Source organism: Malaclemys terrapin, chromosome 7 (assembly GCF_027887155.1).
Source record: "Malaclemys terrapin pileata isolate rMalTer1 chromosome 7, rMalTer1.hap1, whole genome shotgun sequence".
In the NCBI taxonomy this organism is placed as follows: domain Eukaryota; kingdom Metazoa; phylum Chordata; order Testudines; family Emydidae; genus Malaclemys; species Malaclemys terrapin.
The window spans coordinates 95,639,443-95,652,589 of NC_071511.1; the positions used below are offsets into that span (position 1 = coordinate 95,639,443).

General features: G+C 44.0%; 1 protein-coding gene across 2 annotated transcripts in view; it reads left to right on the plus strand.

Annotated features, from left to right (window-relative positions):
- Positions 1–11,807, plus strand: part of TBC1D12 (TBC1 domain family member 12) — an 85,836-nt gene extending 74,029 nt beyond the window's left edge. For both annotated transcript variants that reach the window (XM_054033540.1, XM_054033539.1), the window contains 4 exons: positions 309–437; positions 700–809; positions 2,491–2,749; positions 9,983–11,807. In XM_054033540.1, the coding sequence (XP_053889515.1) occupies positions 309–437; positions 700–809; positions 2,491–2,749; positions 9,983–10,051 (567 nt within the window). In that variant the 3' untranslated portion in view covers positions 10,052–11,807. The remainder of the gene's footprint in view (positions 1–308; positions 438–699; positions 810–2,490; positions 2,750–9,982) is intronic.
- Positions 11,808–13,147: the final 1,340 nt, after the last annotated feature.

The window sequence follows — 13,147 nt, forward strand, 5'->3', positions numbered from 1 at the left end:
CAGAGCACCTTTGATCACCCAAGACCTTCCTGGAACCTCAGTGACAAACATCCCCAACTTTCTTCTGCATAATAAATATGATTTTCTTGGAGCCATGTTATCGCTGTTTTTAGCTACATGTTGTAAAGAATTTTGTAAATTACTGATTTAATATTTTGCCTTTACTTAACCATATTATCTTGTATACATCTCAAAATTTTGTATAACTGGTTAATGACACATTGCAGATTATAAATATTTGCATTTACAAACATATAAGATACTGTGCTATTTATTCTTTGTGTGCTAATTGCACTTCCCCATTGAAGGTTCAAGGGATGTCCTTCATTGCCGCAGTACTCATTCTCAATCTGGAAGAGGCAGATGCTTTCATTGCCTTTGCAAACCTCCTAAACAAGCCATGCCAGCTGGCCTTTTTTCGTGTGGATCACAGCATGGTATGCTAACCGATTGTAAAGTATTAGACCTTGATTTTGTTCTTTGATTCAGAACGTATTCTTACTATTAGTAACATTTTAATCCTTCATTCGTTTGGATAGCAAACAGTTTCTAATGATGGTTAGAATTAGACAATCAAGTGAGTGTGATTAATTACCTAAAGACATACATTTCTAGAGAAATAAAAAACAGAATTTGTTGTACTATGGATGAGTTTTAAGGTTTGAAGATCTTCAATTTTTGTGATTCTTCTCCCTACAGATGCTGAAATATTTTGCAGCATTTGAAGTATTCTTTGAAGAAAATCTCCCAAAACTATTTCTTCACTTCAAATCATATAGTCTTACTCCAGACATATACTTGATAGATTGGTAAGTTAATGGCCACAGCAAATCTGATTTAGCAACTGCCTGTGATTTCCCCCCCCCCCCCCTCCATTTTTGCGTCACTTTTTTTCCCCAGCAGAAGTACAGTATAGGTCAGGAGTTTTTGTGGGACTAAAACTACCTCCAAACTTTCTGGGTCTCACGAACTCCTGGAGAATTACTTTGCACAGCTGCATATCCCATGGCAGCCCTGACAGGAGCACATAGTTCCAACATCAGTATATATTTTTGAACTGGATGTAGAAATAACACATACGTTCATATAGAAAACAAGATTAAAAGAATTTAGTAGGCCTTTTGACCTTGCTCCATTACCACATAGTTGAGATGCTTAGTTGTAACCTTGGCAGAAAGAGGAGGCTCAAGGGAGTGACATTTTGGTCCAGTCGTAGTGGTAGAGGGAGCAGTAAAGGGATACTGAGTAAAAGAATAAGAGGAGAGCCTGAAGGGAAAACTAAGGTAGAGGCAGAATAAAAGAATAAGAATTGAAGTGAAAGTATAGACTTAGAAGTAACAAACATGTAAAAGTTCTTAATGTTCAAATTGGAGGAATACACTAAAAATGAGGAGAGAGAAAGATAAAGGAAGAATGGAAAATAGTTAGTACTCTTTAAAAACATGGGCAAAGTACCACAATACATATTTATATATACATTTAACAGATTAACATTTTAAAAACACTTTTTTAATTGAGTTGATCCATGATCGGTAACTACAAGACATATTAATTGGTAGTGCTATTGTATCAATTATATTAAACTTTATTGGAAAAAAAATAATTAAAATTTGCTACATCTACACATCTTCAAAGTAGTTTTGGATTGCCACCAATATAAACACAAATGTTAAAAAAAAAAAAAAAAAAAAAAAAATTTCCCTAATCAAGTTTCCCCAAGTTCTTAATTGATTCCAATATTCTCCTTTTACGACTCTAAAGTGTTTTGTGAGGTGGTGTGCTTCATCCCAGAAATGACTGGATTTAGAAATGAAGTGATCCTGAATGTATGTCATGAATTGTATATGTTGCCAATGTCTAATGTCTTGTCATTCGAGTAAATGTCATGCCATCATTTCCCCAAAATACCAAAACGTTGGTCTGTCCCTAAAAAATGAAATTGTTCAGAAACTGCTAACCAACCTAAAGTTTGAATGTCATATTTGCCTTTCAGAACAACTAACATTTGTTTTGTGACCATGTCCATATGATGCCTCAAGCCTTTTCCAGTCAATTCGACAAAAATGCTACTGAAGCCTAAACCAAAACAAAATTCAAGGAAAAAGCCCTGTTCAGAGTGTTGTATATCCCTACTCCACATTGTCTCTTTGGAGACCTTTGAATTGCGGTGGGTGGGAAATATCTGAATTGCTCTGTGGAGGAGGGAAAAAAGAAGGCTCTCAAATGAAGTATTCCCTGTAGCATGGGAAGGAAATAGCAGAGAATCTCAGATTGGGAATTTACATTCTAGGGGACTATCTAAAACTCTGCTAGCTTTTAAAATTGCAACTATTTGGCAAAGGATAAAACTAGAAAACATTTAGCTCTTGAACATGTCAGTGCTAATTTGTCATTTGATAGCTTTCAGTAACCTAGGGAGGGGTATGGGATCCAATCATGTTTCTGAAGTAAAACAGTAGCACTAACCGGTTACCTTTTTATACATAATAGGATCTTCACTCTCTACAGCAAGTCACTACCACTTGATCTGGCCTGTCGAGTCTGGGATGTCTTTTGTAGAGATGGAGAAGAGTTTTTGTTTAGAACAGGATTAGGAATCCTTCGATTATATGAAGATATCCTCCTACAGATGGACTTCATTCATATAGCACAGTTTCTAACAAAACTGCCCGAAGACATCACATCAGAAAAGCTTTTTAGTTGCATTGCAGCTATTCAGATGCAGAATAGTAACAAAAAATGGGCCCAGGTGAGTGAAAATAATAATGTGACTAAAAGTTGTTAATATACATTTCTCAAAATAGACAGTGGCCTGTATAATTTCAAAACATGTAGGGTAATTCCCCCATTATAGATCCTATTTTCTGCTGGAAATCTGGTGTTGTGTTTTTTGTTTTGTTTTGTTTTTTAAAGAAGAAATACTGGATCAAAAGCATATGTTTGGATTGCTTTCTTCATGTGAAGTGCATCCTACTTATAAAGAGCAGATCCAGTGTCATTCATGGAGGTGATGGCTTACTACTTCCTTCATTGGAAAATAAATGCAGGAATGAAAGTTCTTCTTAGAGTGCTGGTTCACGTCCAGTCCAATTAGGTCTGCGCACACCGTGTGCATGGCAGCCGGAAAGTTTTTCCCCTAGCAGTATCCATTGGGTCCGCTCAGGTGCCCCTTGGGGTCACACCTTTATGACGCTGGATATAGGACCCTGCCAACCTGCCACCCCCTCAGTTCCTTCTTATCACCAGTGACGGTTGGCTGGAATGCTCGTGGCTCTTGCTCTGTAAGTGCAACTCCCCTAGTTTCTTGACTTCTTCGTGTAAATAGTTTGTCTATTCTGTATAGTTGTATTAGTTTAGATTTAGATAGGATTTAGTTGGGGGTGCACCCTTTCCCCCCCCCTTTTTTTTTTTCTCCAGTACCATGGCATGCCTCAGTCCCTGGGGTTTAAACCCTGCATAGACTGTGGCAAGCATATGTCAAAAAGTGACCCTCTCAATTCTTGCCTGAAGTGTCTGGGTGAAGGCCACCTCAAGGAGTGCTGCAAGATCTGCAGGGGTTTTCGGCCGAGCACCCAAAAAGAGAGGGAGCAGTGCCTCAAGTACTTCTGATAGAGGCTGCTTTGTGTCTCCATTTGGACCCTGACTCGGTGGGGCCGATGCCAAGCGCCTCGGCACCAGTGCGTGGCGCCCCGGCACAGTCAGGACACGAGTCGGCGCTGAGAAAGGACTCTAGTAGAGACTCTTGGCACCGGCAGGTGTTGCCCCATAGGAGCTCCACGCAGGGCAGTGGGCGGCACCTCTCTTTCTCCGGTCCCCCACAAGAAGAGAAGACCAGAGAGGGGATGCTCCCCCATGCCCAGAGCAGCGCTATAGGAGCCCACTGTGAGACCTGTGTCAGGCCACGCGAGCTTGGCCTCTGCATAGAGGGTCGTGTTCATTCCTGCCCCGCCTCCCTGGGACCAGTTGAGTCCAGACCCCCTCCACTCCCCAATCCGGGAGAGCCTTGACTTGCAGATGCCCTCCACACTGGAGGCATTTGAACTGGCTGAAGACCTGATTGCCCTCATGGCATCGCCTCCCCTCTTTCTCCCCTCCCGCCCCCCTCTTCCCCAAGATGGGACAGGATTCCCGTGTCAGTCTCAGCAGCACCCGTGAGGCCCCCAGTGCCGTCCAGGGGCAAACTGGTGCTGACGCTGCCCTGGTCGCCATCCCCTCGGCACCGGTGACCGGTGCTGTCGCTGAGCACATGGGTATGAGAGCTGCATTGGTCCCATAGCCCTAGACGCTGCTCTCTGGCACTAATGGGATCCACTCCTCCATGTCCTCTTATACAGAGTCCTCTGAGTTGGAAGCGGAGTCCTACCGCATCAGATCCAGAAGGAGCAGGAGTTTAAGGTCCTGCAGACAAGACACCATCTCTAGCTGGGACCATGGCTGGGTCAGTGGCAGCCCCGTGGCTCTTTTGGACCCCCTGGGCTTTCCGCCAGGGCGAGAGCCACCTGTCCTATTCTAGGTCGGCTTCTGTGGAGTCGATGTCATATGTGCCCTCGGCCTCCCAGACGGTCGCTGTACTGCCGGCACTGATACCTCCAGTACCGACATGGACGTCGGCCGTGCTCGCTGTGGCACTGATAGCGCTGGCACCGGCCAGATAGTGAGATCCCCTCGATGTCAAGGGTAGCGAGCACAACCCACTTCTGCCTAGGGTCTCGTCGTCCTCTTCCTCGCCTGACGAGGCCGTGGCGGGCACATCAACCGCCCCAGCCCTAGAGGACAGTAGGGTGCTCCAGCAACTCATGCGCAGGGTAGTGCAAAACCTGCGCAACCAGGTTGAGGAGGTGGTTGAGTCCTCTGACCTGATGGTGGACATCCTTGCCCTTTCTGGTCCCTCCCATTTTACCCTGCCTCTGATGGGGACCAGACAAGAGACCACTAAGACATTGTGGCAGACTCCAGCCTCTTTACTACCAAGAGGAAAGAGTTTAAGCACCACTATACCCACCTGCCGCCAGACTCCCTAGTGGCAAATGAGTGGGAGCACCAAGGCTACCAGGGCCCTTCCCAAAAAATCGGGAGAAAAATATATGCCACCGGGGGGCTACAACTCTGGATCTCTAATCACCTGGCAATTACAACTGCCAAATTCATGGAGTTGTTGCTGGAGGACTCCAGGGCAGAATTCTCCTCCCAAGTGGAGGAAGGAAAGCTGGTTGCCTGAGCCTCACTTCAGGAAGCTCTTGGTGGAAGAGGTTTCTCAGGAGCTGCATGGTCTTTGGCCTCCATTATCCCTTTCTTGGATCCAGGGGACTGGTATGCTGCCCTCGATTTGAAGGACACTTACTTTCACATTGCGATCACATCGTCCCACAGGCGGTATCTCAGGTTCGTAGTGAACCACAATCACTACTGGTTCTCGGTCCTCCTGTTCGTCCTGTCAGTGGCTCCTCGAATGTTTACCAAGTGCATGGCAGTCATAGTTGCATTCCTGCGCAGGCGACAAGTACAGGTTTTTCCATACCTCAACAACTGGCTAATTAAGGGCCGCTCCAGAATGCAAGTGGAGGCACAAATTGGCTTCATAAGAGCAACTTTTGATGAACTGGGCTTCTCAATGTGCAAAAGTCAACTCTGTCCCCAGTTCAGAGGATAGAGTATATAGGGGCGGTACTAGACTCCACACAGGCCAGGGCATACCTCCTGGAATGGCAGTTCCAGTCCATGGGCAACATCATTCGAAACCTCAGTTTCCTACCACCACAGCAAGGAATTGCCTGAAGCTTCTAGGACACGTGGCCGCTTGCACCTATGTAGTACAGCATGCCAGACTCAGACTCCGGCCTCTTCAGGCGTGGCTAGCTTCGGTGTATTGCCCGGCTTGGGATGGTCTGGATGAGAGAGTCACTTTACCTCATCTGGTCCTCGACTCCCTCCTGTGGTGGCTCGACCCACAGATGGTGAACGTGGGGGTCCCTTTCGCCAGACCTTAACCATCCCTTTTGCTGGTGATGGAAGCATCTGCATTGGGGTGGGAGGTGGGGCGCACCTGGGAGACCTCAGGACCCAAGATCTCTGGTCACAGGCGGAGCTCTCCCTCCATATCAACGTCAGAGAGTTGAGAGTAGTCAGCCTAGCATGCCAGACCTTTCAAGTTCATCTGGAGGGGAAATGTGTATTGGTTATGACAGACAACACGACGGCAATGTTTTATATAAACAGACGGGGTGCACACTCCTCTCCCCTGTGCCAAGAAGCCCTCAAACTGTGTGACTTCTGCATAGCTCACTCGGTACACCTGGAAGCATTGTACCTCCCTGGAGTACAGAACAGATTGTCGGATTATCTCAGCATGTCGTTCCATGGCCACAAGTGATCCTTGTGCCTGAATTTTGCGGTTTCTGTCTTCCAACAGTGGGGGTTTGCCACACGATGGAACAGGAAGTACCAACACTTTTGCTCCTTCCTGAATCACAGCCAGGGCTCTATCACAGATGCGTTTCTCTTTCCCTGGAAGGGACACCTCTTATGAGTTCCCTCCCATTTCTCTTGTTCACAAGGTGCTCCTCAAAGTTCAGAGTGATGAGGCCTCAATGACATTGGTAGCTCCAGCTTGGCCCCGTCAGCACTGGTACACGTCTCTTCTGGAAATGTCAATGGAAGCCCCAATCACCTTGCCACTCTTCCTGGACTTGATAACTCGGGATCACGGCCATCTCCAGCACCTGAACCTTGAATCGCTGCACCTCACAGTGTGGAAGCTCCATGGCTGAACCCAATGGACCTCACTTGTTTGGACCCGGTCAGACAAGTCCTCCTTGGCAGTAGGAAACCTTCCACAAGGGCTACCTACCTGGCCAAGTGGAGGAGATTTTTCAATCTGGTCAGCACAACGCTGTCCATACCCCTCATACTGGACTACCTTCTCCATCTCAAGCAGCAGAGGTTGTCCATGTCATGAATAAAGGTTCACTTGGCTGCCATTTCTGCCTTCCATCCAGGTGCAGGTGGTTGGTTGGTCTTTGCCAACCCAATGGTCAGTCATTTCCGGAAAGGCTTGGACAGCTATACCTGCACATCCGACAGCCGTTCCCGGCATGGGACTTCAACCTGGTCCTTTCCAGACTAATAGGGCCATCTTTCGAACCGCTGGCAACATGTACTCTGCTTGTACGTCTCATACAAGGTGGTGTTTCTGGTGGCAATCACGTCAGCCAGGAGGTATCTGAGCTCCAGGCCTTAATATCAGAGCCCTCTTACACTGTGTTCTATAAGGACAAAGTTCAGTTCAGGCTGCATCCAGCTTTCCTTCCTACGGTTGGCTCCCAGTTTCACGTCAACCAGGACATCTTTCTACCAGTTTTTCACCCTAATCTGCACTCCAGCAGCAGGGAACAAAAATGTCACTCGGACGTTCTCTGGGCCTTTTACACTGAGCAAACAAAACTGTTCCGGAAGTCCATTTAGCTGTTTGTCATAATAGTGTACAGAATGAAAAGGATTTCGTCATGGATCACGTCCTGCATCGGGGCATGCTACAACCTTACAAAGGTACCTGCCCCTCCGCTTACAGCGTGCTCCATGAGGGCACAGGCTTCGTCAGCTGCATTCCTGGAGCATGTTCCAATCCAGGAAATATGCAGAGTGGCAATTTGGTCATCAATACACACTTTTACCTCACATTACGCTATCATCCAGCAGGCCAGAGATGATGCAGTCTTCGGTAGAGCAGTGCTACAGTCAGCAAACCTCTGAGCTCCGACCCCGCCTCCAAACTTAGCCTTGGTAATCGCCTAATTGGAACTGACATGAATAAGCACTCGAAGAAAAAACGGTTACCTACCTTCTCATAACTGTTGTTGTTCTTCGAGATGTGGTGTTCATGTCTATTCCAATTCCCACCCTCCTACCCCTCTGTGAGAGCAGCCGGCAAGAAGGAACTGGGGGGGGGTGGCGGGTCGGCAGGGTCCTATATCCAGTGCCATAAAGGTGCAATCCCAGGGTGCGCCTGAGCTGATGTGATGGATACTGCTAAGGGAAAAACTTTCCGGCTGCCGTGCATGCAGCGTGCGCATACTTAATTGGAATGGACGTGAACAACCCATCTTGAAGAACAAGAGTTATGAGAAGTTGTTTTTTTTTTGCCTGCTCCATGGTCATTGAGCTTTGAAGAGAACCATAATAAAATGGTTGCCCTAAAATGAATAGATTCAGGCATCCTTAGGACTCTGTATAAGACCAACTTTCAGTCCAGTGCAGAAACAGTAGGGGAAAATGCCATAGTTGAGTTATGAGTCCAGAAAACAAATATTTATTGATAAACATTAAATCTTATTATATGAAATATGTCCTAACTGAAAAATTGACTAAGATATAGGATTTAAAGTAAATTTTATAGGGCATTTTTTCAGCAAAATAGCTTGCTTCTATTTAGTACAGCTTTGAATTGTTGTGGCATTTGAATCTCTCCTGGGCTTTAGCACCTCAGGAGCTGGTCACATTTTTCTATATGTGCCCAAATTTTTTTCTTTAGAAGTTTTAGGAAAAATATTTAAAATCCAATATTCAGCAAATATTTGCACTATTGCTGCTGAAGTCTATATCAGACTACAAGAGTACAAAACCCATGGTTGGGATGAAAGAGATGCCAAACACATTTTTTGCTGTATCAGGCCCTTTTGCACACTGAGCAATGAAGAACAGGTACTGTGTATATACTCAATCATAAGCTGGTTCGTTTATAAGCCGACTCCCTCCCCCCCCCCAAGATGGATAAGTAAAAATGGAAAATTTTTATGACCCATTCATAAGCCGACCCTATAATTCAGGAGTCAGCAAACTTTGGCTCCCGGGCTATCAGGATAATATTCTGGTGGTGGGTCGAGATGGTTTGTTTACCTCGAGCGTCTGCAGACACGGAGGTAAACCTAAGTAAACAAAGTGTCCCAGTGCGCCAGCTGCTTACCCTGACAGGCTGGGACAGCAACTGGTGGGGAAATGTTTTTTGCGGGGAGAAGCTTGGGGTCAGGGGAGTAACCCCTGTGACTACCCCCTAACATGACCCCACCCCTAGCCTGGGACCCCCACACTCTCCCATTCCCATCCCTTCCCACCTTATCTGTGGAGGGCCAGGGGAGGATGTCTCTGGCCTGGCTGGAGCTTCTCCAGCACGCTGGGCAGCGCAGCTGCAGCCCGCTCCGGCAGGCCAGACCAGGCAGCGCGGCCGCAGCATGTTCCAGTGGGCTGGGCTGGGTGATGTGGCTGCAGCGTGGCCACAGCCTGCTCTGGGGGGTGGGGCCGAGCGGCACGGCTGCAGCCTGCCAGCCCCAGGGCTGCAGCTGCTTCGGAGGCTGGGGGGAGAGCAGTGTGGCCAGAAGCGGAGAGACTCTGGCCCCGCCTCTTCCCTTTTGGCTCTGCTGGCTGTGCTGCCTCTCCTTGCTCCCTCTGATGGGGGCTGTGTCCCACCTCTCCCTCTCTCTACCTGTTCATAAGCCGACACCCTTCTCTGGTGCTTCCCTTTTTTACTAAAAAAAATTCGGCTTATGAACAAGTATATACGGTACTTTATTAAGTGAAGCCATCATGTGGGCTGGGCTACTTTGGTAGTGCTTTGCCATGTCAAATGTCTGAGCTCAGCTCTGTTTGCTTCTGGAGGAAGCTGGAGCTGTGGGAGTACTCCCTAGGATGGAGGGAAAGGGGAAGTGCCTTGATTGTTGCCAGTAAGGATTAGTGTATCTGGCTTCTAGTCCCTTTCAGTCAGTCTCTTCTTGTGGGGTTGGCAGTTATAACACTCGGCCTAAAGATTAGACATTAGGGGAAATGTAGGGAACCTCAGGTTTATGATAAATGTAAATAATCCTTGTTGAGAAAAACATCTGTATTATGGTCTCTTTATAAGGGTAGCCTATGTTACGATAAATGTTAATTAAATATTATTTTTTTAAACCTGCATGTCATTTTAATCTGCCTTTTTAACACTAATTTATAGGTGTTTGCCTCACTAATGAAGGACAACAAAGAAGGTGACAAGAACCATAGCCCAGCACTGAAAAGCTAATCTCCATAATGTAAAGGTCTATTGACATTGTAGAAAACCACTTGATTAAAAAGGAATTATTACATCATTTTACATGAAAACCACTATAGAGAAAAGCTTAAGAAACACGAAGAGAGACAGTATTTGACTGAATACAGTGGCAGAAATTCATGAAATCTTCACCTGATTGCCAGTATTAAGTAGCTTTTTGTGGGAAGAATTGTTTTCACAGAGAGCAAAATACTAAAACTTGTGAAACTGAGAAGTGGGTAATACATATTTAATATTTAAAAAGAATCTGCTTAATGCAATAAACATTTGTAATAACTTTTGTTGGTACTTACAAAAATTTAGGCATACATTTTTTTACAAATACCACAAAGGCACTTTTTTGGGGGAGTGATAAAAATGTTAAATATTAAATAAGGCCCAAGAACTGCTATCTGAACCAAACACTCTGGTACAAATATTACCTCCACAATTAACTAGTAAGAAATATTGTGGACCAAATGAGTTTGTTTAGGTATGTTTGTACCAGATAATATAAAGCATTGGGGTATGTCTTATTTAGTTCGCTTAAATTGTAGCTTCATTCTTCAGCTTAGGCAAATTTAACTCAGGAACCGTGGAAATATTGTGCCCAGTCCTGCTACAAATGAAATCAGTAGCAAAAGTCCAGTTGACTTAAATGCTGGTAATATCAGGCCCATTATCTGTAGTGTATTATAAAGGTGTTTGTACACTGCAAATTAAAGTATAATGGTAGCATGGGTAGGTATACCGCTGCTACAATTCTTAATCTAGTTAGCATGGGTAACAGATGGCTTCAATCATTTGTTTTTTGAAGTGTTGGGTGTGCGGCCTACTTCATGGAATATCCACTTAATTTTCCTTTAACAGTTATTTGCCACCAACAGTTTATCTTGCTTAACCATTACTAATAAAAGAAATTGGTTCATTTTTATGCTTGATGGTAAACACTAAAAACAATCTTCTGACGACAGTCTCTGCATGTTTTCAGGAGCATTGATACTAAAAATTTCAGTCCACAAGCAAATGCTGAAAAAAAATGCAGATGGAATAGTTTTTGAAACTTACTTTTATGGTGTGCAATACTAAAAAATCCAAAAAGCATATTGTTTGGCAATACTTTTCTTTTTATTTTAATTGTATGAGAAGTAAGATCATATGGTACATGTCACACAAGCAGATATTTCCTAGTTTCTAAAATATGTAAAACACAATGTTCGATCTTAGGGATTAGAAATTGAAAACGCATAATACTGCAAGTAGCTAACACTTGCTCTTTCTGAGTCCATTTTTGATAGTATTTAATGTAAATAAATTGCTTTCCTGTGATTTTTGTAATTGGTCCCTCTGTGTAGAAATGAAGTCAGATTTATCATTACATATTTTTAAATTTGGGAGGTTTTTTCAGTTGTCCAGTGTTAAAAGCAGAGTCTGCATAACTTGTTCTGGTTAAAAATTTGAATTAGTGTGGTGAAACTTTTTATGTCGCTATCTGGTTTAAAACTACATTTAAATATACTACTCATAACATACAATTTAAAGTTAAAATGTCTGAGATTTTTTCTTATGTGTATTCACTACTTTAATTGGATCCAATTTATTTGTATTTTGTTTTGGAGTTCTGTTGTACAGTTTTCTTACTTTTCAAGTACAAACATGTATATAAAATTGTAAATAGAAGGGATCTAGCCTTCATTTAAGACCACTAGTAACAATCCTGTGTAAATAAAACTCATAAGCAGAACAAGTACTTGAGTCTCTTTTCCCTTTTGGGGCATCTTCTTTAATACAGGAGAAAACTCTTGCCTAAAAAACTTCTTGCAAAACTTTTCAGTCTGATAGAGTTGTACCTAAAGGATTTTCTTGTAGTAAGCAAAATTGAAATAATGTATTTATTGATGAGCTTGATGTACTGCGTTGCTGATAGATTCACAAAATTGCTGATCTATCCCATTTAACGTATGTACAGTGCCCAGCATAGTGGGGCCTTTTGGGTACTACTGTAATACAAATGAGTTGATATTGATCTGAGTGTGCTGGTTTGCTGGTGAGCTAGGCTGGGGATGTGGGGAATGTCCCCATGTGGGTCCTTGTCCTTGGGTTACTGATGGAGCAAGAGTCAAGGTGGGAATTTTGCCATCTTGATAATAGATGGGCATGTTAGCTGTGTTGCCAGGGACAGTCAAGGGGATGGAAAAACTGACTTGTATTCAGTGAGTCACTCCTTATTTCATTGTTGATCCGAAGGCACATGTTGAATTTGTTCTGACAAGGGGTTGCTTTTCTGATAGTGTGAGGAGGAGGTGGAAATCAGTCTATCATCACCAAACCTTGTTCTACGTCAGGGAAATAGTGAAAATTTGGACAGAAGAGGTATGATGGTGACCTTTCCTCTGGCAATAGATCAGAAGAGGACAGTATTACAATTCAGGCAATAAAGTGGTTAACATTAATTGGATAGTAATTTGGGTATAGGAGACACCTGAATTGTGAGCAGTAATATCATATGTGCTTCAGGTAGGGTGACCAGATGTCCTGATATTAGTCTGTCTTATATACACAACTATATGGTCCCCTCACCCCCTTGTAAAAAGGTGTCCTGATTTTTCACACTTGCTATCTGGTCACCCTAGTTTTAGGTTTTCTTCTGCTGAAGTTAGATGCTAATAAAGGATCAGTCTAATCATCAAGGATATAATGAAAGGATTGGTCCAGAACCAGCACACGTTGGAAATGGTTACTATTGCTTTCATAGAATCATAGGACTGAAAGGGACCTTGAGAGGTCATCTAGTCCAGTTCCCTGCACTCATGGCAGGACTAAGTATTATCTATTCTAGACCATTCCTGACAGGTATTTGTCTAACCCGCTCTTAAAAAATCTCCAATGTTTGAGATTCCACAACCTCCCTAGGCAATTTATTCCGGTGCTTTACCACTCTGAGAGGAAGGTTTTCCTAATGTCCAACCTAAACCTCCTTTGCTGCAATTTAAGCTCATTGCTTCTTGTCCTATCCTTAGAGATGCTTTCATGAAGCACCTACTAAATAACTATGCTCAATGAAAATCCAAAACAAAAAAATGGTTC